General features: G+C 39.8%; 4 protein-coding genes across 6 annotated transcripts in view; 2 read left to right on the top strand and 2 right to left on the bottom strand.

Moving 5' to 3' along the window:
* Positions 1-16,432, bottom strand: part of LOC118385023 (uroplakin-1b-like) — a 33,642-nt gene extending 17,210 nt beyond the window's left edge. Inside the window, exons 1-8 of one of the 2 annotated variants that reach the window (XM_035771803.2) lie at positions 16,354-16,432; positions 15,391-15,471; positions 14,893-15,093; positions 14,564-14,638; positions 14,144-14,278; positions 13,548-13,727; positions 13,020-13,103; positions 11,945-12,169 (exon numbers count right to left, since the gene is read on the bottom strand). In XM_035771803.2, coding sequence (XP_035627696.1) covers positions 12,119-12,169; positions 13,020-13,103; positions 13,548-13,727; positions 14,144-14,278; positions 14,564-14,638; positions 14,893-15,093; positions 15,391-15,462 — 798 coding nt within the window. In that variant the 5' untranslated portion in view covers positions 15,463-15,471; positions 16,354-16,432 and the 3' untranslated portion in view covers positions 11,945-12,118. Of the gene's footprint in view, positions 1-11,944; positions 12,170-13,019; positions 13,104-13,547; positions 13,728-14,143; positions 14,279-14,563; positions 14,639-14,892; positions 15,094-15,390; positions 15,472-16,353 lie in introns of those variants that run through there. The other variant, XM_052520823.1, reaches the window with a different exon arrangement.
* LOC118385021 (rho GTPase-activating protein 31) lies at positions 225-11,963 on the top strand. Its single transcript, XM_035771799.2, has 12 exons — positions 225-997; positions 4,807-4,909; positions 5,180-5,324; positions 5,491-5,573; positions 5,676-5,783; positions 5,975-6,117; positions 6,294-6,501; positions 6,857-6,981; positions 7,205-7,261; positions 7,422-8,135; positions 8,264-8,439; positions 8,551-11,963. Exons 1-12 carry the CDS (start codon positions 763-765, stop codon positions 10,699-10,701), a joined length of 4,248 nt encoding a protein of 1,415 aa, XP_035627692.1. The 5' UTR covers positions 225-762; the 3' UTR covers positions 10,702-11,963.
* A 1,878-nt stretch (positions 16,433-18,310) lies between the features above and the next one.
* On the bottom strand, positions 18,311-21,310 carry tex55 (testis expressed 55). Its single transcript, XM_035771798.2, has 4 exons — positions 21,179-21,310; positions 19,656-19,793; positions 19,487-19,549; positions 18,311-18,890 (listed from the first exon to the last, which is right to left on the bottom strand). The coding sequence occupies exons 2-4, from the start codon at positions 19,791-19,793 to the stop codon at positions 18,831-18,833; spliced, it is 261 nt and encodes an 86-aa protein (XP_035627691.1). The 5' UTR covers positions 21,179-21,310; the 3' UTR covers positions 18,311-18,830.
* A 1,638-nt stretch (positions 21,311-22,948) lies between these two features.
* Positions 22,949-27,141, top strand: part of zbtb20 (zinc finger and BTB domain containing 20) — a 53,268-nt gene continuing 49,075 nt past the window's right edge. The window contains exons 1-2 of one of the 2 annotated variants that reach the window (XM_035771796.2): positions 22,949-23,526; positions 26,935-27,041. The gene's annotated coding sequence lies outside the window, so the exon portion shown is untranslated. Of the gene's footprint in view, positions 23,527-26,920; positions 27,042-27,141 lie in introns of both variants that reach the window. The other variant, XM_035771797.2, reaches the window with a different exon arrangement.

Genomic DNA, 27,141 nt, shown 5'->3' with positions numbered 1-27,141 from the left:
CCCTTTCCCCATCTGCGCCCTTCAAGCCCTCACCCCCCCCACTTCCCTCTTCCTTCTTAACTGTTTTTGTTTTCCAAACAAGGCTCTCTGTACAGGAAATTGTGTACTTTGGGAGCATTCAGGAAGGCAGAGAGCACATTTCCTGTTAGGACCATGGCAACAAAAAAAGTGTGGATAAAAGGGGTCAGTAATCTCTAAACCAGAGAAACAGCAGTCAGCTATTCCCCTCCCCTGACTTCACTTCCCTCCCCTTCTCACAGTCTTGAAATTTCTAACCTCCGTGCCACTCCAGTGCCACAACTACCATGACCTTCGAAACATGGATAAATTGAAAACTGGAAGCAAGAAGGATAAAGAAACAAACACAGAAACAATATTCCTGCGCCTCACTGGGTACATCTCCACAGATACAGGGGAGCCAAAGAAAAGGGAGAGTGTCTGGGCGGAAGGAAAAGAGGAGCGAGAAAAGACAGAGGCAGACTGAGTAAAAAAAACTACAACAGGAAACCAACTAATTCTGATGCTGTTTCTGCAAATCCTTCTGGAATAAATCTCTTCAGAAGACTGTCTTTCCCAATCCACATTTCCAGATATTTCACAATTATAACTGACTATGGTTTTTCCCTTCTATTTTTGCTAGATTGATTTGGAAATGTATAAAGCACTAAAAAGCTAAAAGGAAAAGTCACGTCAACTTTATTCTTCTGACAAGGACTTTTCAGTCTCCCAAACTGTTAGTGTCGTTGGTCAAGATGTGAGTGGATGAATCCTTTTTGGGCGGTTTGTATGGTTTTTACTTTTGGGCTACAATTTTTGCCTTTCCCAGGGTCTTGGATCAATGGTTGTATATTTGAGGATTTGTTTGTTCTGAACTCCTGGACTAATAACTGGATCCAGATGAAGAATAAAGGAGCCAAGCAGAGGTCCAAAAAGAAAGGATGTGACAATGCATTTGACTGTGACTTGACAGAACATCTACAGAATTCAGGAAAAGACGGTAAACTAGTTTCTTTCAATGTTTATTATGTTGCTTCCCTTTCCTGCTGCTTCTATTTTCTAGCAGATTTCAGCAGATTTCATCATGTCCCATAATAATGACCTCATGAATTCAGAATGCAAACAAACTGTTACAGCAACAGAGCCCAATTATTGGTCCATATATAGTCATTATTTAATGTGTACTGGATTTATTGAGGGCATTGTCATATTTCATGTTTTCAGATTTATTAGACATAGTAATAACCTGAATAAATAACAAATAATAATAGTTATGATAATGACACAATAATAATAATACAGGATGATTTAGAAAACACTCCCAAATCCACCCACATTGAGAAAAGGTGTTCTCAGACCAAACACTTAACAATTGAACAACTTGGTCTAGATTAGGTAGACATTTTTATTTTTTATTGAGCTATTACAATGTTGGTACTTTGGTCTGAGAACTGCTTTTCCTAAATTCACAGCGAATTCTCGATGACTGTTCGATACAGACTGAGTGACAGACACGCTATGTAATCGTGCAGTTTAATTATCAATACATGTTCTGTATGGAACACCTCTAAGGTTCTAGGAGAATTCTGAATTAGATTGAGCCTTATTCAACACCTATGTTTTCGGGCAGAGAATATGTTAAACCTCTGCTTTGGATGATTTGGTCAACTTAGTGTGAAAATGGTTAGGAATGATCCCTGCTGTTTACATGGTTAACAGTTAGACAGTACATTATTTTGTTTATTCAGGTGTGTGATGCAGATGTATGTTGCAATTTGGAAAATCAATGGACATATGTTTTACATTTCATTAAGTCCTTTACGCAATAACAGAGGGGATTTGTGACTTAGGGTGTGGCTCCTGGTGTTTTTATCAACTTCTCACCAAGAGGCCTGCGTCTTGCTCTCTTTCCTCTCTCTCTGTCTCTCTCCCTCTCCGTCTCTGTGTGAGGATTCTGGGTGGGCAACACTGTTCACGGGGCAGTAGCAGCCGACTGATCATAATTCAGACAACAATTTGAGGATGGGTGTGTTTACCCAGATAGTATTTGAATGGAGGTTTTAAAAAAAAGAGTTCAGTGAGGTCATGCGATGTGACTTGGAAACCTTTTACTTTGAACAGATTGAACCGATTTAACAGCTAAACAGATTTGATAAAGTAGATCCTTTTTACACAAGACACATGTTTCTGTTACAGGGGGAGAAGGGACTATAATTTACTGTATACGGCTAATATGATCATATTTAGTTTTTATTTGTTAATTACAAGTGGCTTGTGATGATATCTGCTTTTGTTGACTGTAACTAACTCTGTCTGACCCTAGACAGGGAAGAGAAAGAATATTTATAATGACTTCATTTACACCGACAATTTACCTACGAGGATGTTATCCAATTTAACAATCAACAGCATCTTATTCAATAAGCCGTATTCTTAGATTCCTTTTGAATCCACGAGAAGATTTCCAGGCAAGCAGGAGTTTCGTTCTGAGCAAATACTCAAAAGTAATGGTGAATCAAATCCCATTCGGACCAGGCAGCTACCATTTTGACCACAGGCATGTCAGTGCGAGTGTCTGTTCAGATGTGGGAGAACAGACTTTCATTCATACAGCCCATGGGAAACTCTGGGCAGATTGTTTCAAAGCTCCGAAGATGGAATGAATTGTTTTCGTTTTGCTTGGCTAATGTTCAGCTGCATATCAGCGACATCCTCATGTCTATGTGCTTACTGATTGTATTGTTCAGGTTGAGTTGTGTTGTTCAGGAGATATGTTAAGACTATGAAAGTAAGGGAAACAATGTTTAAGCTGACATTGATCTATGCCACTGAGCCACTATAAGGTATTGTATAGATGATATACAATAGCTCTTCATTCTCTGGGGACAAGTCATCCACGTTTGTCATTGTGTGGCTAAAATGTTAAACAATCCACTGCCACTGGGCCACGCCAATGGCCAGATGGTTCCTCATCTCATTGTAAAGAGTTCTGGGAAGGGCCTCATCATGGGGCGGCAGGTAGCCTAGTGGTTAGAGTGTTGGACTAGTAACCGAACGGTTGCAAGAACGAATCCCCGAGCTGACAAGGTAAAAAATCAGGCATTCTGCCCCTGAACATGACAGTTAACCCACTGTTCCTAGACCATCATTGAAAATAAGAATTTGTTCTTAACTGACTTGCCTAGTTAAATAAAGTATATACATATATGTTTTAAGGGCCTCATCTAGTGTATCTGTGAAGTGGGAATGCCTGGTAGCAAAGTGGGAAGTTGAGCTGTGTGTCTCATGCTTTCCTTGTGGAAAATAGGAGCTCACAGGAACATTGAGCACTGTACAGCTACATTTCTCTTCTAAGGTTGTTCAATATAATGGTTTGCCCGATTTCAGTCCAGAGTGGAGTCATTTTGGCAAAACGAAGTCAGCTATATCCGTTTGTTTTTCTTTCAGCATAGCAAGGAGGTAGACTAACATATTAACTGCTGTAGTCTATGCTATACTGTGCAAAAGAGGAGATATACATTTTTTATTTTCAGTTTAAATGTATTATAAAGGTGTTCCTTGATTTCCAATTATATATTAGTGTAGAAAGTGACCCTACGTTCCTCTTGAATACAGAATTGTAGATAACATATTTTAAGAAAATAGATACCCCACTAGGGAATAAAGTTTCGAAAGCAATAGAGAATTGGGTGGTAACATTTTGAAAGGCCGTTTTCTATTAGAGGAAGTGTCACAAGTAATACCAGCTGCAAGGATTGGGTGTGTCCAACTTCCTCTGAAACAAACAAACCATCTTTTACTTCCTGAGAAATTCCACCTTCTTCACAATCAACAACCTTATGGAATAAAAAGCAGAGCTACTGTCTAAAGTATGTTTAGAAGAAATAAGTACTGATACAGTTTATACTAATGGCATTCGGTTTCTCCCAAACTGCCCTTCTCTATCCTTCTCTGCCATGGAAAAAAAAGTGTTGACTCAAAGAATGAGCCAAAGATCCAGATTCTGTTTATAGCACACACAGTATTAAAGGCCCAGTGCTGTCAAAAAAATGTGATTTTGTGTGGTTTATTTGTATTTCCACAATACGAGGCTGGAATAATACTGTGAAATCCTGAAAATGATTGATTGTGCCCTTTTAGTGTAAGAGCTTTTTGAAAATACAGCTTGAAATGTTTGCCTGTTTTGGTGGGATGGCATTTTGGTCTCAACCGTCAGTAAATTAGTTAATAGACCAATAAGAGAGATCCAAACCTCTCTGCCAAAATCAGCAAGTTTTCTGTTTTCCCCTCCCCACTCAAATCACCCCCAGACAGTCCTAGCCAAAAAGCTATTTTTGTTTCTTGTTGACCATTTTAATTGAAAACAATCACAATAAGGTACTTACTCATGACCCAGAAATGATCTGATATCGAGATAAAATGGCTGCATTGGACCTTTAAACTGACCCTGTCTTGTTCAGAGAGGCACTCCTCTTTCTGCTTCATGTCCGCAGTTGAAATGGAATGCCAGAATTTTCCTAACTGCTAAACCCCAAGTTGCCACGTTTTCCATTCACCTCCCTTGACTGAAAAAGTTGCCTATTACAGAAAACCTATATTACGATTTCTCTCATAAATCATAGCGTATTCACATAACTTAGTAAACAAAATCATATTGACGACAGTGTTATATGTTGACCTTCACCGCTCAAAATCTGTATGTTGCCAGACTGGACCCTCCAATTCTTTTTATTTGGTTTGCTATGTATGTGTGTCTTTTGATGTTGAATGTATGGTTAAAACAATCTTTTTTTCAATCTTTTTTTTCAGTTCCTCAAGTTTTAAGGACATGTGCAGAGTTCATTGAGAAACATGGTGTTGTGGATGGAATATACAGGCTCTCGGGAGTCACCTCAAATATCCAGCGACTAAGGTAACTATTTTAGCCACATAAAGTGCCTTCCAAAAGTATTAGGACAAGGAAGTCACAGATGGTGTTTGGTGCTCTACACTTAGCATGTTTGAACAGTAAGTTTATAGATTTAGGACATTGTGATAGTTGTTGGACAACTTATAACCAATACAAACACACGTTTCTACATTTCAATCTTACAAAACATACATATACATTACTAGAGGAGTGTGGAAGCGTCATACGTCTCCAGATGTATTGATACCCATGTGTTTGTGTTATTACTTACAGACAGGAATTTTGCTCTGAGTTGTGCCCTGACCTCACAAAGGAGGTGTACCTCCAGGACATCCACTGTGTGGGCTCCTTGTGCAAGCTGTACTTCAGGGAGCTACCCAATCCCCTACTCACTTATGAGCTTTACAAGAAATTCACTGTGAGTACTGCTCAAAGAGGTAGGGTCTCTACCTGTCTGTAATGCGCCCACTTTGTTAACCAGAATGTCTCTTTGATTTATATTAGGACTGAGTCCTTTAATAGTGAGTCACATTCAAAGAAAGAATGACAAGCGACATTGATAATACTTGACTTTTACTGTGTAGGACGCCGTCTCAGTCCAGGAGGATCATGAAAGGCTACAACATATCCAGGAAGTCATTAAAGAGCTACCACTCCCCCACTTTAGGTAAAACTCACTTTAGCCCTTTTGCTGCCTCTGTGATGTACCTTTCCATTGTTTATATGTGGTTAAAAAGCTAAACATATTGTGTTTGTCCTCTCTCTTCAGGACTCTGGAATATCTTACCAAGCATCTGGCCCACCTGGCCACCTTAAGTCCCCAGACTAACATGCACACCCGCAACCTGGCCTTGGTATGGGCTCCAAACCTATTGCGGTGAGCTCTACACTAATTGTACACAAACCAATATCATCTTATCCAAGAACATACTAAAACACTTGTATGATAACTATATTTTGTTCTTCCATTTTGTTTGATTTATACTCCAGCTGATATTTAATGTAAAATACCTCCTTGGTTGTGACTGAAAGCATTTCTACTTTCTCGTTTGGCTATGTGTTTTGAAGCTCGAAAGATATTGAAATTGCATCCTGCAATGGGGACATGGCTTTCCAGGAGGTGCGGGTTCAGCAGACTGTGGTTGAGTTCATTTTAAATCACACTGAGCAGATCTTCAACCACGCAGCTGCACCAATAAAAACGAAAGAAGGTACACTGTTTGAAAGTGTTGATTGTGTGCATTTAGAGATTTCCTGAATGTTGCCCTCTTGCTTGTTGCCCTCGTATCCTAATTTTATGTTGCCATTGGAAAACACATTGTATTTACTGTCCTCCTTTCTACCTGATGCCAAAAGGAATTTTTTTAAAGACATTGTTTTGCTACAGGACCCAGTTTGATGTGTGGGGAGAAGTATGCCACTCTTCCTATCAGTGGCCAAGGTGGGCCAATGAAGCTGATGAGCCTAGAGGAGGCCCAGGCCCGCTCCCTGAGCCCGAACCACCCAGCACGGAAAGAACGAGAACGGGAGAACAGTCTACCTGACACCAGCGCGGCCACACTATACCATACCGTCATAGACATATCGGATACCAAGTGAGATGAATGAGAATTCAACTGACTGATTTATTTAGTATACTTAACAAACATGCTTAATACACATTCCTCTGGGCTGCCAGGCACCTGGATATATTTAGCAGTGAAAACATGAATCAAAAACACCTGGTCAAACATAGTATACAATCTAACAATAACCCCGAAACAGAGTACACAGTAAAATACCCTGAAAATAAGTCTAGGTTGATTGTACTGTTTTAGCAATATGTATGTTAATTTGTATTGTTTTGTTGTACATTTAGCTTCTGCTCTTCAATGCACACATCGAACTTCAACAAATAACATCCGAACAAGCCATGTTGTTAACGTACTTCATCATCTCCCTGTCTGTCAGAGAAAAGGTTTCTGGGAAATCGAAGAAGTGGAAATTCATCTTCAACCTGGGCAAGTCTGTGACGGACTCTAAGGGAAGACTGAGCCGGAATGGGAGCGTGTTCATGAAAGCACAGAACATCACAGGTAAAGCATGATGAATACGCTTATCAACCAATATAGTGAACCCCTTTTCACTGCTAAGGCTAAATGATATATCAAGGTTGCAAATGTGTACTATCTTACTATGTTTCCCATGATAAATTGAATGATCAAATGAAAATTAATATCACACAAATAAACATGCTACTTGAAATAATTGAGATTATGATACAGAATAAAGTAACATGACCATATTGTTCGTTCACAGAAAAGGCAGCTATCCGACCAGCGAGAAGCATGGACTCTTTGTGCTCTCTGCAGGCAGGTGGGGCTGAATGCACTACATTGTATACAAAACACTTGTGTCATCATTAAATCTACTCACAGCAGTTCTCTCTCCTATATACAAATCTTAATTTGCTTTGTAAATAAGGCTGAGATGATGTGTATCTAACAATTTGCTTCTCATTTGATTTCCAACACAGATGATGACAAGGCAGGAAATTTCAGCTCAGCAGGCGGGGCCAACGGTTTCTTTGCGCCCGGCATAAAATCCAGAACACTTGAATCTGGCACGCTCCATGATGTCAGTGAACAGGACCAGAGGCGGGAGTTTGAGATGAAGAGTTTGAGCGAGGCCACAGGTGGCAGCAGCCCTAATATGAAGAGAAGGGGCTCTCCAAGTGTCTCACCACCACAGCAGAAGGCTCTACCCGAACAACTGAAGGTTTTCAAAGGCGAGGATGACCTCAGCAGCTGCCAGCCCAGCTCCCCTAAGAACAGGAGGATGCTGTGTTCTGGCTCCACCCACAGCAGTGCATCCAGGCCCTCCTTCCCTGGAAGTCTCTTTCCAGAGTCCTCCCCCAGGCATCAGCGCAAGGCTCTCAACATATCAGAGCCCTTTGCTGTGTCTGTGCCCCTGAGGGTGTCTGCAGTCATCAGCTCCAACAGCACTCCCTGCAGGGCACAAGGGAAGGAGAGGCCTGCTGCAGCTGCTCTGAAACCAAGCAGAGAGACCTCCCAGTCAGAACAGAGTGACAGTAGTGGCAGCTCAAGTTACAGAGAGCACCCCCTTGGAGAGAGCAGTGTTGTGAGTGAGAGCAGTATCTACAGTAACAGCAGCTCAACCCCAGTGGAAAAGGAGGAGAGACCAGCAGAGAGGAGCAGAGAGGAGGCAGGTTTCAAAAGGGTGACAGAAGGTAGGTCATGTTCACCTGTTTACATAGAAAAAAGCCTGTGTGTGTGCGCTCAGATTAAAAACCTTCCTCATCATCCATGGTAATATTGTCTATTAATAAAATAATTACATATCTATTTATTTGATTAGTTTCAAGAAGTGAAGGAGAGGTGAACAATGTTCAAGGGAAGGTGGGAGTATCTGACCTGAGACAGTCTTCCACTCCCACCACAAGAGAGGAAGATCAAGAGAAACTGCAATTTCCTGGGGAACAACTGGACAACCCGCCAGCACCACAGTATGAGCCAAAAGAACTGACACAACTGGTATGTTTAATCTCCAGTTTAACACTGTGCTTCATCACAGATAATATACAAAGAATAACACAATGACAATGACTGCCGCTTTAATAAGCATTTGTAATTCATGTTTTGCAGGATTTGGGATCTTTACCTATCAAGGAAGAGCTGTGGTCTGACCTCCATCTTGAGCTGAAAATTACTGAGCCTGAGATTGACATAATGGACGAGGAGATAATGCCTGTTTTCTGTTCCAATAAGAAAACTTGTGAGGATGTTAAGGAAATGCCAGATGCACCAGCAAAAAGAAGAAGCAGCCTTCCAACTCACTCATTATTATATAAGGGACAGCCTTTGATGCCCACCAGGCCTGCGCTGACCTATCACGGTGCTGACACTGTAGCACATTCAGCAAGAAAGCACTCCTCAGACACACAATTTCCAAATGACAAAATGTTACATTTCACGGTTGGCACAGATATGAAAAATACACCTCTACACGCTGCTGATTCAACACATAAAACAAAAAACAAACTACACACTTCCTCAAAATCTAAGCTCCCAGAAACTGATAAACCCACTTTCGTCAAGCCACGGCCTGTGGTTACTCACCTCGCAGAGCCAAGTTTACATTCTACTCAACAAAGCCAGGTCACAAAAAGTTTGCAGCCAGGGGATGTCGTAACAGACATAGGCACGTCTGTAGCAGAGAAGGGAAAAGAGCCATCGGGGAAAAGTAAAAGTCAAGATGGGGTCAAAGGGGTTTTCCATGACAATGGAAAGAATGCTTTGTCAGTTGTCATGGGAGGCATTGAGAGGCTTTCAATATGTTTGGAAGAAAGACCCCACAACACCTTGGGGCGACCACACCAAGACGATGAGGATGGATGTGGAGGACACTCCGAGTTGGAGGACTTGGAGGAGGAACCTTGGGAGGAGGTCTTCAGCTCCACCAAACAGTGGGTGACCAGTCCTCTCCATTCACCCACACTTAAGGATTTGTTTGGAAAACTAGATGTGTCATCGTCTTGTTCTGCAGGAGAAGGTTTGAGCTCCAATGAACTAAACGTTCCTCCTCTATCTAGAGATGACAAATCAACAAATGGATCATGTCCTTTTACGAGCATAGAAGTGTTCCCAGGAAAGAGGTCCCAGGCATGCAGCAGCAAAACAGAGACCAAAGTCACACATCTACTTCCCTTACCCTCCAAAACCACCCTGGTTGGTGATGATGCAACTGGAACACAAAGAGGAAACAGCTGCACAGCCAAACAGAAAAACACCTCCTCCTCCCAGAGGTTTCAAAGACAGATGTCTTCTGAAGCATCTCATTCAGGAAAAATAGAGCAGAACAGCTTTTCCAAACACAGGCCCTACTCACTCAATTTGGATTTAGGACATCGACGCATCAGAGACATTTCCAATCAGCAAAACCTTGAATCAGCTGAGTTGTCCTCCATTCAGAGAGGGGCAGTGACACTGTCTGAGACCAAATCCAACGGCCTGTCCCAGGAACTGGAGCTGTTCCTGAGCCATCGACAGGCCCCTGTGCGCCGGAACTCGGCCCCCGTCAGTGTGTCGTCTGTCAGGACGGCCTTCATGGTAAAAACGTGTCAGGCCAAAGCCGTGCCTGTCATCCCCCCCAAGGTGCAGTACAGCCACATACCTCATCCTAGGCAAGACAAGGGCTCTGGTGCAGGAAAGGGACCAGAGAAAGAATTCACAAAAACCAGGGGAGATGAACTAGATCCTGTACCTCTTCTTCCCTCTATGAGGGATCTAAAGGAGGAGTTGGAGAATAAGGAGCCAGTGCCCAAATCCCAGATAAGGCAGCCTATTGCAGAGAAATGTACAGAGACTAATAAAACTACACCTACTTCAGACCCACCGGTGCTACGAAGAAAACGCTCCTCCAATGCAGAGGCCTTTTCTGATTTTCCAAGACCTGAACGTTCCACTGTTCTACAAAGGCCATCCTTTAGGAACCGCCAGAGACCACAGAGCCTCATCTTGTTCAGTCCACCCTTTCCCATCATGGATCACCCACCACTGGGGGATGATGCCAAGCTCATCCTCTCGCCCATCAGACGTCCAACTGAAATATCAGCACTTGACGTCTTTTCCAAAGAGATGGCAGAGAACCTCAGGACCCCAGAGGGGGTGACACTGCAGAACAAAATGACAATACCCAAGAGTGGACAGAGACTGGAGACCTCGACCAGCTGCTTTTATCAGCCACAGAGGAGGTCCATGATATTTGACAGCAGAAACCACAGGCAGATTGAATGAGACACCGGACAGTTTAACCTCAGACTATGTTTCTCAACACTACTCTGGTTATCCTCCTTTTCATCCACCCTGTTCTTGGACTTATGTACATGATTTGAACAATACTAGGTCTATAAATCTACCTTTTGATATGAAACTATTTGGGGAAATGAACAGTTTCTTTGTTTCCAAAGCTCCACCAATCACCTCTCTATCCTGCACTAAAAGAAGTAATCTGGACTCGTGGTATGTGAAAATGTTGTGTATTTCCTTCAGCCCAAATCACATGCAGTAATTATCAATATTTAAATGATATTTTTTTAAATCAAATGTTAGACATATTTTGTCATGTGCATATGAAGGATAGACAGCCCAAAAGAGGAAAATGTTACATCAACCCATATAGCCATTGGTATTTCAGAAAAGCCATGTACCGGTAGTTTATTTGTTTACATCTCGTCATTAGCAATCACAAGATTGCCTTTTGGCAAAGAGAGTTGTGCCTTCAGTACTAGCTAGCTACTTTGTAATTAGTTATACCTTATGTCTTAAATATGTTGCGAACTGAATAATGACTTCATATAGTATGAACCTGCTGACGTCCAGCTATTGTCACTGTGATCAGCTTTTATCCTAACAGTATCAGGGTAGTGTTTTTCAACATTCTATGTAATGAGAACTGCAGAAAACTGCTCTTTTAGTTTTAACTGTATTATGGACACTAATAGTATTTATTTATCCAATTATTAATCTATAGATGGTCATTAACACACTTGACCCATTTTAATTTGTTTTGTTGTTGTTACTTTTAAGATGGACAGTATGTTCTCTTTATAGGTTTGTAAAGTAATGTTTTGGTAAAGTCCGATGTTCTTTTAGAATGAGGAGGACAGATGACAGAAATACCTAAAGTAAAGTGTCTGATGTGATAACTTTATCTTAAAAGCAAAGCTTTGCTGAGAAATGTTTTGAGTTATAATCCAAAAGGAATTGAGGGAAATGGATGTGCTGGCACTTACAATGGTGTAGATTGTGAAAAAGAGGACTCAAACACTATGCATTAAATGTTGTGAAGATTTAAAAAGATATCAGAACAGGGATTCTGGTTGTTTGCAGCTGTGTTGACATAATACTACACTTGTAATCTGTACAATTTTGTATTGAGCAAAATTGAATGTATTAATGTATAGCAACAAAAAATGAACAGTACAGATTATTGTATGGGACAATTTCCTAACTTTTTTGAGAAAGGTCATTTGAAAAATAAAATTGTACTTAGTACATTTATTGGTTCTTTTCATTTGGATTAGAGACATTAAAATGTAATGAATTGTAAGGTTATTAGTTGATCATAACAAAAAAAGTGTTATATTTGCATTACTTCTTTACTCGTAGGTCTGAACTGAAGTTTATTTGAAGCTTTCTTTGTTGGTCACCCTCAGATATCCAACTGAGTGTAGTGGAAAATGACTCCCAGTATCACAAAGAACTGCAGGGGAAAACAAAGAAAACCGTTGATCCAATTCTCCATGTCGCTTTTTTCTTCTTTTTCCCCACCACATTTAAAGGGGCAATCAGCAGTTGCTAGATCAATTTTTGAGATGATAAATTCGCTAAATGTACCCACTGATTCTCATGACTCATGAGCTTAGTTTAACTGTTGTACTCCGTCAGAACCCAAAATATAAGCTTGTTTAACTCAAATCAGATTTTATTTATCACATGTGCCAAATACAACAGGTATTTACTGTGAAATGCTTACTTACATGCCCTTAACCAACAATTCAGTTCAAGAAAGAGTTAAGAAAATATTTACCAAATAAACTAAAGAGAAGATTATAATAAAGTAAGAATAAAATAACAATAATGAGGCTATATACAGGGGGCACCGGTACCGAGTCAATGTGCGGGGGTACAGGTTAGTTAAGCTAATTTCTACTTGTAGGTAGGGGTAAAGTGACTAGTGTTTGTAAATAAAGTAAATGTAAACAAACACTGTATAGCCTCAAAACATGGTTAGAACTTCAATTGTTATGTCATGGATGGTCAGGTCTTGCATCCATTGCTCTGTTTCTGAAATTGAGAGTGATTATATTTCTCCAGCCCTATCCAGTGATGGGGACGTTTTTTGATATTGTTTCTACTGCTGATTGGCCCTTTTAAGGAGAATTTTAAGTAATGCCATTTTACATTATTTAGGTCTACATGATGAAACAAAACTTATTTTGATTAATGCATACATTGTCTCAATGCTAGAGCAACTACATTTGTTTCTGTCGTGCAGATTTGTTTGAATACTATAATATTGCATACAAATGGATAAGGAAGTCTCTACTCACTGTCCAACACAATATGGCGAATCCAAACCATGAGACTCCAAAGCTGTGTCTAATCAAAGGACCAGCAATGTAATCATAACAACCCTAAAAGAAAGATAGATGACATTTTATATTAGAGCATTGTGCTGTTTAATGCAGCATAACCCCTCTAGGCACCTCCATAATTTTACCACACTTTATGTCGATGCAAAAAAAAAAAGGGTTATTAAATTATTCTTCATTGTCCGTTCATGGAAGAACTATTCACAATAAAAACTCGGTAAGTCACTTTATAAAAAATATTACTTATGATTTTTTTCAATTAACAATTACTTGTATTTTCATGGTAGCATGAAATTATCTATCACGCTGGCAATCCTAGCTAACGTTAGATAACGTTATTTACTGCTAGCCAGCTTGTTAGCTAGACCTTTGCTAAACCATTTTTGCTGCACTCCCTCAGTCTTTTGGGGTGTGTGGGGCACTCAATAATGAGGGGATGATGAACATTTCAGTGTGGTCACTGACAAAGTCAGCTTTGAGAATTACCTGTGCATGCAGGAAAGGGCTAACCCCAATTTTGCAGGCTTCTAAATGGCTGATGGCTCCCATAGCATCCTGCTGACAGCATTGTCTGGGCCAAGGATTATCAGCATCTGTGTTCTGCTGCCTGAAGTGGGACTCATACTTCACCCAATCCTCTGGCCCGTACACTCCACAGCATTTAGACTGCAAGAGGAGCACTCTGGTTACTAAAATGCGTTAGTTAATAGGGACAGTTCAAGACCATAAACGATTTTACATTACCAATCTGTGATAGCATAGAACAGTAAGTAAATAATAAATCATAATAAAGTAGTCAGTACCACTGAGTAAAAACTGGTTGAATCAACGTTGTCTCCACATCATTTCAACCCCAAAATTTGATGTTGAATCAATATGGAAAACTGATTGGATTTGCAAAAAGTCATCAATGTAAGGACATTTAATATTTTTCTCACCCATCTTTGAACTTAAATCCAATGACATGGTGACATTTGTTGTTGATTTCACATTGAATTTATGTTAGTTGTCAACTCAACCAAATGCAAATCAAAACTAAATGGTGAACTGATGTCTGTGACCAGTGAGGCAGGCCTCGCTACCTCAGTCATGAACCGGTTCCATGCTTCTGTTATCCCGTTGATTACATAGATCTGGTCCTGGGTGCTGGGCAGATTATCTGGTAGAGGTTTGTTGTAGTTCTGTAGCATTTGCTTCAGGAAGAGTTCAGGGACAAACTGAGGAGATGCATCAAAATGTTGAGAAGATAGCCAAACACTGGTTTTATTTACATTTTTTATTTAAACTTTATTTAACTAGGCAAATCAGTTAAGCCCTATGGGATTCCCGATCACGGCCGGTTATGATACAGACCGGGATCGAACCAGGGTCTGTAGTGCCTTAGACTGCTGCACCACTCGGAAGCCCTAATTCCATTTTTTTATCATAATATTGAGTGTAGCAAAATCTGAAATATAATATGCCAAGACCATTTTAACAATATATTAATCTTAATGATTTACCCAGTCTTTATGTGTTGCAGCAGTAATAGCTGATGCCACCTCAAATGCATATATGATCACCATCAGGAGGATGTACTGCAGGTAAGACCATTAAAACAAAAACATGTCTGAGTCATGGGTTTTCTGGCCAAATGTTCCAGCAGGCCAAACCAATGATGTTTTTCAGTCAAAAGGATAATATTAGAATGCCTTTAATAACATAAGTATAGAGGCATATACACATGCATAAGTATAGAGGCATAGAATGTGTTTAAATATATTATTATTATTATATATTATTTAAAATATTATTGTTGGAGATGTGACAGGGGTATAGCAGAACAACTCACAGCAAGTAGGATATTTCTTTTGGACACAACTATGGCGTGCATTCCAAAGATCGATGTGCAGAAAAGGGCAAACCCAGTGAAAAGGCCTATCCAGGCTCCCCTCCAGATGCTGTCATTTCCTGTAGCATAGACCAAAACATACAATCCGGCTCGATCCGATATGAAGAAGATACACATGGCCATCAAGGCAATCCCGCAGCACTGAAAACAGAGGGGGAAGGGGGATACCTAGTCAGTTGTTGAGACAAATGATATCAGAGGTATCTTTTTTTAAATTATTTTTTTAAACCTTTATTTAACCAAGCAAGTCAGTTAAGAACAAATTATTATTTACAATGATCGCCTACCGGGGAACAGTGGGTAAACTGCCTTGTTTAGGGGCAGAACGACAGACTTTTATCTTGTCAGCTCTGGGATTCAATCCAGCAACCTTTAGGTCACTGGCCCAACCACTAGGCTACCTACTGCCCCTCACTATTTCATATTTGTCAAACTTACTGCAATGACCAAATTGCCTTGGATAAGCAAGGCCCTAAAGCAGCGGTCCTTGGTGTCCAAATCAGGTGTCATGTTTCTTCTCTGTATCAAAAGTAAAGCATAAATGAGTAGAAGTGCTTAACATTTGTGCATAGACGGTTATAAACTAAACCAGTCAACATAGTCAAGGTAGTGGCATAAACATTTTTACATCTATAAATGTATTAATGAACAACAAGTAAATTAAAAAAAATTGCAAGACCAGATGAACTTAAAACCCAATGTGTTATGATGATTCAGGTGACACTGTGGCCTGTAAATACAGGTGTGGATCAAATGTACATGGTGTCAGATTGAGAGGTGTTGTTGTTCTCAGGGAGACAGGAATCTGTGTGACAGCAGAATCTCATGAAGAAAAACCGACCAGTAGGATTAATACCGGTCTACAACCTTCTTTCAGAAAGACTGAATACTAGATCTATCAGAGAGTCAGACTAAATCACTCATTTTCATACAAAACCCTATAATCCTGTAAATAACAGTGTTAGTAGGGAACTGATTCGTGCTCCGTGTCATTGCAAACCACAATACAAGTGGAGACCCTACTAAATTAAACTCAAGAATTGTCATGCAAGTTGCAAAAACTAGTATGTTTACAGTAAGATGTATTTGGCAACAACAGTAGCCCAGGCAAAACTGAGGTACAATCTAGATCAACTCACAGACCTCTTGACCTTCATGAGTATCCCATTATTATGGTACACTTAGAAAAAAGGTTCCAAATGGGTTATGCAGCTGTCCACATAAGAGAACCTCTATGGAAAAGGTTCTACATGGAACCCAAAAGGGTTCTACCTATGGGGACAGCCGAAGAACCCTTTTTGGTTCTAGATAGCACCTTTTGTTTTCCAAGAGTGTATTTTAAATATCACTGAAGTGTCATATGTGTAGTAAATGTGAAAACAAACACAGATAAAGGCTTACCTCGGTAAACGGAGTGACCTGTGAGACACATCCACAACCAAATAAAGAATGAACGCTCCCCACGACTGGTCTTTCGAAGTAACGTGAGATTGTGAAACCTGTTTGGTTAGTTTTCAGTGTTTATTGTAAAAGCAAGACAATCCTGAGTGACAAACAAAACAAAAGTGACCACCTTGGAACAGACAGTTGGTTCTCAACTTTAATGACTGTATTTCCACAAAACCAAAACTTAGTGGACAACCAAATTGGGAAACTGGTCCAAAAAGTGTTGTCATTGTTGCTAAATTTCATGTAGGCTGCTCACTTATAACAGTTCTGCCAAGTGCCAATTGAGTATGCCTAGGCCTATTCTGAAATGAATTGAGTATGCCTAGGCCTATTCTGAAATGAATTGAGTATGCCTAGGCCTATTCTGAAATGAATAGAGTATGCCTAGGCCTATTCTGAATTGAATTGAGTATGCATAGGCCTATTCTGAAATTAATTGAGTATGCCTAGGCCTATTCTGAAATGAATTGAGTATGCCTAGGCCTATTCTGAAATGAATTGAGTATGCCTAGGCCTATTCTGAAATGAATTGAGTATGCCTAGGCCTATTCTGAAATGAATTGAGTATGCCTAGGCCTATTCTGAAATGAATTGAGTATGCATAGGCCTATTCTGAAATGAATTGAGTATGCCTAGGCCTATTCTGAAATGAATAGAGTATGCCTAGGCCTATTCTGAATTGAATTGAGTATGCATAGGCCTATTCTGAAATTAATTGAGTATGCCTAGGCCTATTCTGAAATGAATTGAGTATGCCTAGGCCTATTCTGAAATGAATTGAGTATGCCTAGGCCTATTCTGAAATGAATTGAGTATGCCTAGGCCTATTCTGAAATGAATTGAGTATGCCTAGGCCTATTCTGAAATGAATTGAGTATGCATAGGCCTATTCTGAAATGAATTGAGTATGCCTAGGCCTATTCTGAAATGAATTGAGTATGCCTAGGCCTATTCTGAAATGAATTGAGTATGCCTAGGCCTATTCTGAAATGAATTGAGTATGCATAGGCCTATTCTGAAATTAATTTAGTATGCCTAGGCCTATTCTGAAATGAATTGAGTATGCCTAGGCCTATTCTGAAATGAATTCAGTATGCCTAGGCCTAGGCCTATTCTGAAATGAATTGAGTATGCCTAGGCCTATTCTGAAATGTGAAAGTATGACCAGGTTCTTGGTTTAAAGTTTATCCACAGCATACGTTATGTCATAACTGGATGATCACTCGTTATAACCACAGCATTATGTTCTTCTGTTTTCTCCATCCATCTGCCATGGCTTGCGGTCTTTACAATGATTGGAGAATCATCTTGAAACATGAAAAACATAGATCAGATAGCGTGCTTCGCTTGATCTATTACTATGTGAACTACACATGGTATAGGCCTGTCTCCATGGTGACATAACATGGCACTTTCTTCAGTCCTCTTGCTATGATGGCTAACAGACCTAGTTACCATGGTCCTATCTATTATCAGTGATGGGCTTAAAGAAGATAGAATTCAAATTCTGAAGAATTACTTTGAATTTAAATTCTGAAGAATGATTGTTTCCCCAGAGTCTCATTATTTACAACACTGTGGTGCCACAGGGGCTTACTCAAATTAAATGAAACGCATCAGGAGTTTCAAGGTCGATGTGTTGCTGTGGCAGACAGATAGCACAAGGGCCTGTAGTGGCCATTCCTTCACAGGCAGAGTACAGTACGTTTTTCTAAAATGAAAAAGTGGAGGAAGAAAGTGGGAAAAATTATAATATTAAGCATATAGGTTATTTTCTGAGATTAAATAGGCTAGAAAGGGAGGGAGGGAAAGGCTAGGTGCCCAGATGATAGCAATACATTATAGAGATAGAGAAAAAATAATAATTCTCAAAAGATTAAAAGAGAATCAATAATTTTGTTTTGATTCATGTTGTTAATGCTTTTTAATGAACTCTAACATACAATTTATGAAACTTTGACTTAATGTCTTGAAAACGTCTAAACACAGATTGCTTCATAATAGTGTCTCATCTGAATAGCCTATTTGGTGACTGGCTGAGCATTGAACAGTCTGCCTGGGATACTAAATCAAAAATAATATTTGTTTTGTATACTTCTGTTGCAATGAAGTTATTCTGCATTTGAGATAGCAAAATTGTATCACAAGGTTGTTTGTATGTCTGGTCTTGCTAAATTGTCATTTGGACTATAAGATAGCTAGCCTACTTCACAATCATTGCCATTTTACTAAGACTTGGTCTATAGATTGCTGAGGCAGTTTATAGTGTAACATAGCCAATGTGTATTCCTGTGAATGGCCTATGCTCGCTGGTGATTTGGAGTCCCCCCGGAGATATACAGACGACACTGTGAACAATGAATTACGTTTTACTCATGATTGAATGACGCAGGTGTCTTCTGCAGTGCATGGTAGAACAGGCTGCTAGCCTACTCTATTTTCTCTGGTTTGCAGTTGGATTCTTCTCTGTTTCGAATCTTCAATTGTACCTGAGCAGGAAAAAGGGTGCCTTTCCATTACTGAGCAGTTATATCCTTAAGCAATAAGGCACAGGGGGGTGATACATGGACAATATACCATGGCTAAGGGCTGTTCTTAGGAGAAGGAGTGCCTGGACACGGCTAAGGGCTGTGTATATTGGTCATATACCACAAACCCCCGAGGTGCCGTATTGCTATTATAAATTGGTTACCAACGTAATTACAGCAGTAAAAATAAATGTTTTGTCATTCCCGTGGCATATGGTCTGATATACCACGGCTGTCAGCCAATCAGCATTCAGGGCTCGAACCACCCAGTTTATAATGTAGGCTACATAGTGAGGGGGATTCATGGTGACATTACAGGGACCCAACAACAACCCACCACCTCTGTTAAACAACCCACCTCTCACCCTCTGTTTATATGTGGCAATACACACAGGGTAAAAAAAAAGAGAGCAATGAAAGGATTTAAAATAGTTCAGGTTGCCTGGGCAGTATTACTGCCTTGATGCCAAGATCCCAGGCAAACATGTAATAGGCCTTGTTATTATATCTGTATTGTCTCTAGGCCTTTATCTAAAAACATAAAGGAGTCATCTAACCTGTTCTAACATGAACTGAAGAGGATCGTCTGGCCTGTCAAAAACCAGGTTCTCAGCAATCTCCTGAAGAAAGATCACACAAAAAGATGATTAGATTGGAAACACTGTATGCCCATGTTTCATGATCACCAACTTTTGTTTCACTTCAGAAGTAAGGTGTTTTTCTGACCTGAAAGATCTGAAGAATTTGATGACTTTCCATGTATTTTACAGAGCGCTCATAGGGGTCAAAGTAGGATGGCACAGAACGTGAAGACAGTTCAGCCGTCTCTGTTATAAGCACTTTGTCTGTTGCTGGGTCTGCCATCTAAGCAGAGAAATTATTACATTGTCATTTTTCCATACTGCATGATATAACAATCCAAAAACCTGTATACAAGACTAGGAGGAGTTTCAATTATTAAATTGGCATGAACAATGACCTCTGAAAAATGAAAAAGTGAAATGGTCTGGCAAATGATCCATAACCTGTTTTTAAAAGTGACAGGTTATTAGCATCACTGTCAAGCATCACTAATTTGGACGGTTCTGACTTAGAATATGGGGACAACTACAAATATATAGGTGTCTGGCTAGACTATAAACTATCCTTCCAGACTCATATTAAACATCTCCAATCCAAAATGAAATCTAGAACCGGCTTTCTATTTCGCAACAAAGCCTCCTTCACTCACGCCATCAAACATACCCTCATAAAACTGACTATCCTACTCATCCTCGACTTCGGCGATGTAATTTACAAAATAGCCTCCAACACTCTACTCAACAAACTGGATGGAGTCTATCACAGTGCCATCTGTTTTGTCACCAAAGCCCCATATACCACCCATCACTGCGACCTGTATGCTCTCGTCGGTTGGCCCTCGCTACATATTCGTCACCAGACCCACTGGCTCCAGGTCATCTATAAGTCTTTGCAAGGCAAAGCCCCGCCTTATCTCAGCTCACTGGCCAAGATAACAACACCCACCCGAAGCACGCGCTCCAGCAGGTATATCTCACTGGTCATCCCCAAAGCCAACACCTCTTTTGGCCGCCTTTCCTTCCAGGTCTCTGCTGCCATTGACTGGAACTAATTGCAAAAATCGCTGAAGTTGGAGACTTATATCTCCCTCACTAACTTTAAATATCAGCTATCTGAGCAGCTAACTGATCGCTGCAGCTGTACAAAGCCCATCTGTAAATAGCCCAGGAAATCTACCTACCTCATCCCCATATTGTTTTTATTTACTTTTTGCTCATTTACACACCAGTATTTCTACTTCCACATCATCATCTGCACATCTATCACTCCAGTGTTAATTTGCTAAATTGTAATTACTTCACCACTATGGCCTATTTATTGCCTTACCTCCTCACGCCATTTGCACACACTGTATATAGACTTTTTTTATATTGTGTAATTAACTGTAAATGTGTTTATTCCATGTGTAACTATGTGTTGTTGTTTGTGTCGCACTGCTTTGCTTTATCTTGGCCAGGTCACAGTTGTAAATGAGAACTTGTTCTCAACTAGCCTACCTGGTTAAATAAAGGTGAAATAACAATTAAATAAATAAATAAAAGTGACAGGTTGTGAGAAATGAAGAAAATAGAACGTAGGTAATTGCGTTCTCTCGCATTACTCTATATCAGCACATAACTTCATGAACAGTAAAACGAAATGACTGAAATTCATTGACAAACACCCACCTTTTCGTATGACAAGTTATTGTTTTTCCTCAGTTACTACAAAATGTCAATGCCACTGATCTTTAGGCGCAGTGGTGGCTGTGAATGTGAACGGAACGGAACCTCCCCGGGGCGGGTATTTGACGTTTCCCCAGCAACTGTAAACAAGAGCTTTTGTGAAGTCATTTATACAGCTTTCAACGGTATAGAAAGGTGCCCAGTTGTGAATTTGAACTATTGCAGAGGACACCCGTCTGCCTAGTAGTAAAGAAGTGCTGGATACGGGATGCCTTAGCAATATTCTTCCAATCCCTTATTTTCAGTTGAACAATAGGCCTATATAAAATGTTTTATTATATCAATTATTCATGGAACAGCTCCAAATGCCACTTATAACTGAAATAATTTAGTTCATTGCATCAATAAATGGTGCTGTGTTTAACATAATAAATAACTGTAGAAACGATTTAGACCAGATGAATCCATAAAAACGATTTAGACCAGATGAATCCATAAATATGCCTGCAATGCCTAATTGATTTTAAAGTGTTAGGAAATGTTCAAAAGAATGGTTGTTATATTCAGTTGGTGTCATGTCTACAACCGAATACTGTTTTTATATGTAGGTTAATAGTCTAGCAGTTAACAGCCTCTGTGACACTGAGTGTCCTCCCCTGAACCCGAACCCGTAATAAAATCACATACAAATATCCGCCAGATGGCGCTCGTAATCAACTAAATGTACACGTCTCACAATATCCGGAAATCTACTAATCGGGATGAACATTTAGGCTACTGCCATAAGAAATGGCGTTTGTTTGACGCAACACCCAGCTAGCTATACTGTACATTGTTTGTAGTTATGAGATTTGTCTTGCTGTACTAAGCGAAAAAGGAAATACGCTTATTTCATTTTAATGGGCTACATTTGCTCAATGGTTCTCTTCCTGTTGTCTTTCATAATCTAATATAGTAGGCCGAAGCACGCGCATTATTATTATGCTATAACACACGTAGCCCAATTATCCTACAACATAGCTTTATTCATGAAACATAACCTCCTGATAAGCATCATTCCGTATGAGAACGTAGATGATACTTGGGGTTTTGCAGATACGTTCAACATCGTGGTGTTTGTTGCCTGCAACTAATACCCCACGTTTAGAATATACAATAAACATTAACTTCAGCTCAGTTTAAGGTTGATTATTCCAGTCTAGACATCAGACAAGCGCGCGCGCACACACCACACACACCTGTCACTGTCTAGACGAGGAGGGGGCACACGGAGGGGGTACGAGGAAAGGGGGGTCACTATTTCTTTATTTCTTGCCAGTCGGAACATACTGTAGGTCTGTCTATATGTGAACGCATTGGAGAACAACATTTTTTAATATTGCTTTACTCAATCTGATTGGCCAGCTAAACCGTCAGCATTTTTTCCCCACTTGGCTTGAGGTCAGCTAGGGACGTTGAAAAATAAATAAATGAGAAAATAGAAATGCGTAGAAAGTAAAAGACACGGCAGGCAATCTAGCTTGTTGGTACTAAAAATGATAGGCAGGTACGTCATCCAATATAAAGCTGCAAACCAATCGGTAGCGGTTACTGACAACGACATTGTCCAATGCAAAGTACAGACACATGATCGACATAATTCTCAATTGACTGCCCTTTTGATCGAGGATGGAATATTGAGACTTGAGACTGCTTCTGTTTAAATTATAGACCAAGTCATAATTCCAATATAGGCCTGCTTCATTATATTTTAGGATAAAAGCTTGTAAGACGAAATGAACACTTGATGACCACTGTAACAATGATTTCCGTAGAGAACATTCTGCGAACAAGACATACATTCTACATGGATGAGCATTTTAAGACCCAGAGAGCAGAATTTAATTAAGAAACTACAGCCTTCGGTTGTCCATATTGGATCAAACAATATCCCCGTCTGCGTAGGTGGAACATTTACTATTTCAGAGCCCCAATGGAGCCAGTTTCACCGTCCCACCGCGCTCCGTAGAGAGGGTATACGACTCAATGATTGGGGCAAAACCACGCTGACCGATATATCTTCCAACCTACACCGCTCAAGAGATGGCTCTCTGTTCCAATCGTAAATGAAAAGGCGTGCCTGTCCAAAATATTCAACGTATAGTTAAAAAATGGGTGGGTACATTTTAAACTCGTTTAGGTCCTCTATGAAGGTAGGCTGCAGCGTGTGTTTATTGATGAGATGAAAGAAGATGGAAGTGAGAAATGAAACAAAGTAAGGGAAAATATTAAAAAACTCGAAGCCTTGCCGGGGAAAAACCGGGGAAGCTGCAAAACGCTGTCGCCACTGGAGAACAAGCTTAGGACAGCAGGTAAGAAATAGGAAAAGTGAGGGAAGGGGCGGGTGTTAATAGTATCTATGTTAGGCTATTTATAAGAAGAGAAACGACAGTTATTCCCAATATATGAGATATACAAAACTTAATTGTAAGTGAAGCTTAGAACACAGCCTACGGAACATTTTCCGCTGAGTTCCATTGCCTCCATTTCTTGATTTCCCACCAAAATATACATCAGAATCAAAAAACTTTATTTCATTCTAGAGGCTCATTGAAGTACAATTTAAATTCAGAATGACATATGCTATTGTGGGGTTTATTGATTGCAGACAGTCTAGTTTTACAATAGCCTGGTCCGTTTACATTGCACCCGACAAAAAAGACGCGCTGCACACTGTCATGACGTCCCAGGTTGTCATCTGTCATTATTCTCAACATCAATGCTTATTTCCTTAGTTTTACTCCTTCCGATTTTTGACAGAGATATTAATTATGTTGACTCAGTTCTACTTCTGTCTGTTTGAAAACGTCATTATGAATGAGACACCATGGTTAAAAATGGATGAGACAAGTGAGACAAAATAAGGATAATTTGATCGAAACATCTGGAGTCCAGTGCAGGCGGTGTAGTAAGAAAAGCGAAATAAACACATTTATAATGGTCTTTAATTTGTGAATGAGAAGGAGCGGGCATGCAATTTACAACCACCATGTAACTCAGTCTGTTAGCTATTTTCCCGGACTATGCCCAAATTTGCCCAACCTTTATCAAGTCAACACTTGTTGGCACGAAATAGAAGTAAAATTGCAATAAAACCCTCAAACCAGTGTTTTGGCACATGCTGTACCAGAAGTTAAAATTGGGATGCATGGTGTCTGACATTTGTCAAATTAAATTATACATTAACATCTGCCCGACTCAGAAAGGTAGCCTACATTTTGAGCCAATATCCTCCGCTAAAAGTATAAAAGACAGTGCTGATTTAGTTCACCGATAAAAGAAAGATTGTCCATCTGCTCTGGATTTTGGTGCCATGTTTTACAAAATGAATGCCCTCTTTTATTGTCACGATCTGTGTTGCGCAATTCCAGCTAGGCTATATTAACGCACATGACCGTATAGGAAATTAGAAGAGGGACCATTTTAAAAAGATTTTAATCTAGAAATAACATATGAGTAGTTTATAATCTACTTCTCACCATTTCACCCATAAATGTGGCCTATGAGAGACCGTCCGATTTGTATAATAAATTACAGCACACGGGTGCTTGAGATAGTGCATTTGTTCATCAAGAGGTTGTCTTATCCACTGAGATGTGGGCCTACCCCCGAAAACACAAACAGTTTTATTAGTTTTAACAATTCTAGTTACGTTTGATTAGACAGTTGATCACTTGGGCAAAACATCCTGTCCATCTCTCAAAGTTGTTGAGACTGTTGCCTCTGCGCCGCATGTGGATTTCAGCACCGGACTTGGGCATCAAGGTTAGGAGTATAGCCTATAAGAATGAAACCGCAGAGAAACATCAATCTTCGAACCTTTTGAGGTGATTGCAAAAGATAGGACTCACACAGCACCAGTTAGGGAGCTGACAGCACATTTAAAACACTCAAAGAGATGACCTTGGAGGCACGATTGACTCAGTATGAGCCCCCTCGGTAGGCCTATGTGTTGACTTGCTCAATATTAGACCAAACTCGGACTACACTATATGTTCATATCTAACATCTACATTTTTTTCGCTGAAATATCAGATTTAGCGTAATGGTACAAATGTTGCACGTTGAAGGGGTTTTTGGGTGAATAATAGGCTACTGTAGGGCTATATCACGTCGTCCATTATGTCAAACTTTATTGAATCAGTTAGAGATTGTCCACAATGTCCTTTTCGGATAATTACATTTTTAAGTAGAACTTGTTTCGGTTCGGCTTGTATCCCATTCACCCCCTTACAACTCCCTACTAATGGTTATAGACTACTATTGAGTATTTTCTGTCCTATAGACTATATATAATAGGCCTACTTTATGTAGCTTGATATACCGGTAACTCCACAACAGAAACTTTGCTTGGCACTGTGAGTTGTGACGAATGACCGGCCACACGTTTTAACCGCGCATGTACACTGGCTGCTACTGACATATGTGTGTTGCGTGTCGCTTCTCCTCCCAAATACATGTAATTTGGTCGTACTTGTGACGTCATAGACCACACCCAATGAACGTTAAATTGCGATCAGATATTTTGTGGATATATAAAAACAATTGGGCTCAGAAGTAGCGTATCACTATGGATGTTCAATTATTATTATTATTATTATTATTATTATTATTATTATTATTATTATTATTCATATTATTGAGTGTGCCATAAATTGATGGTATGTAGTCTGTGCTTTCAGAGAGGTGTGAATTACTAAGCACTTATAACTCTGTGATTTTTATGAGGTTATATAGTTGACAGGTGTAACCTAAATCTCACACAGGTCTTTATGAAGTGAAAACATATTCAAAATTAATTCACAGCCTTTCTTTGGACTGATGCCAAAATGTCTCATTGTTGGGCCTATACTGCAAACTTTGGATAACAATCCCTTCACATAATCCTGAAATTGGTATAGCCCTACATATGGCTAATAGGTTTTCACTAAATGGTCCGTGAATCATAGGCTGTTTTCTATATACATCATGAAGAATAGTGTCATGTGTGCTGAACTGAAGTGTAGCAAACATACATTGAGGTATCCGTTGTTTGAAATGCCTGTTGACAAGGAGCCTCAAGATACACATCTCAAGATAAAACTCATAACTCAAATGTACATTATAAATAATAATTGTACCCTCTAATTTTTCTGTATCATGATCCATTTTCCCTTTAATGATGAGATGGAGAGAGGCTATTTTATGTTAACTATTTTGTTTTGATATGGCAAGTTTGGACTGAAAACATCCACTATTGTAGTGATTTGAGGATGTGTGCAGAGTATGCTATGATGGATGAAATTGTAATTGTTGTAATAAGTGCCAGTGTTGTGAAGTATTGCAATTTAAGCCTGTTTGCTGGCACATTTAGGCTTATTCTTTAGAGGGAGTTTGGCATCCAACATCCATCTATGCTGTTCCGTTTCTGTTCATTAATTGAACCACAACAGATAGTAAACAGGCCCAGTTGTCCGATTGTAATTGTAATAACAATAACAGTTTAACTACATGCACATCATTACATAGTACCTGCAACTATCACAACATATTTTCAGTTTGTGAAGGAAAAACCTTTTTATTCTGGCTTTAGAGAGGCTAGCAGTGTTGAAGGAGTTTGTTTGCAAACCAATGTCTTACAAGAACTCTTCATATGAGCAATCACAACAACAAAAAAACTGTTAAATTCAAGATGTCGAGCTTTGATTCATATAATAATTGATTCAGTATTTTGTCCATAGCGATAGTTCTGGATTGGCTCACGAAGGCACTGCCAGGACATCAAATGTGATCTGGGATGTCATTGCCAGGTGGGGAGGTTTCGGAGGCGTCCAGTTTAAATTGAAAGGTAAGCCATGTAGCCTATTTGTGCTAACAGAACAAAAGTATGATGAAAATGTAATGGTATACCCTTCAGCTCTCAAGGGTACCACGTGCTTGTTTGTGTG

The sequence above is a fragment of the Oncorhynchus keta genome, chromosome 6, assembly GCF_023373465.1.
Source record: "Oncorhynchus keta strain PuntledgeMale-10-30-2019 chromosome 6, Oket_V2, whole genome shotgun sequence".
In the NCBI taxonomy this organism is placed as follows: Eukaryota; Metazoa; Chordata; class Actinopteri; order Salmoniformes; family Salmonidae; genus Oncorhynchus; species Oncorhynchus keta.
This window is presented reverse-complemented; position numbering and strand designations above follow the sequence as displayed.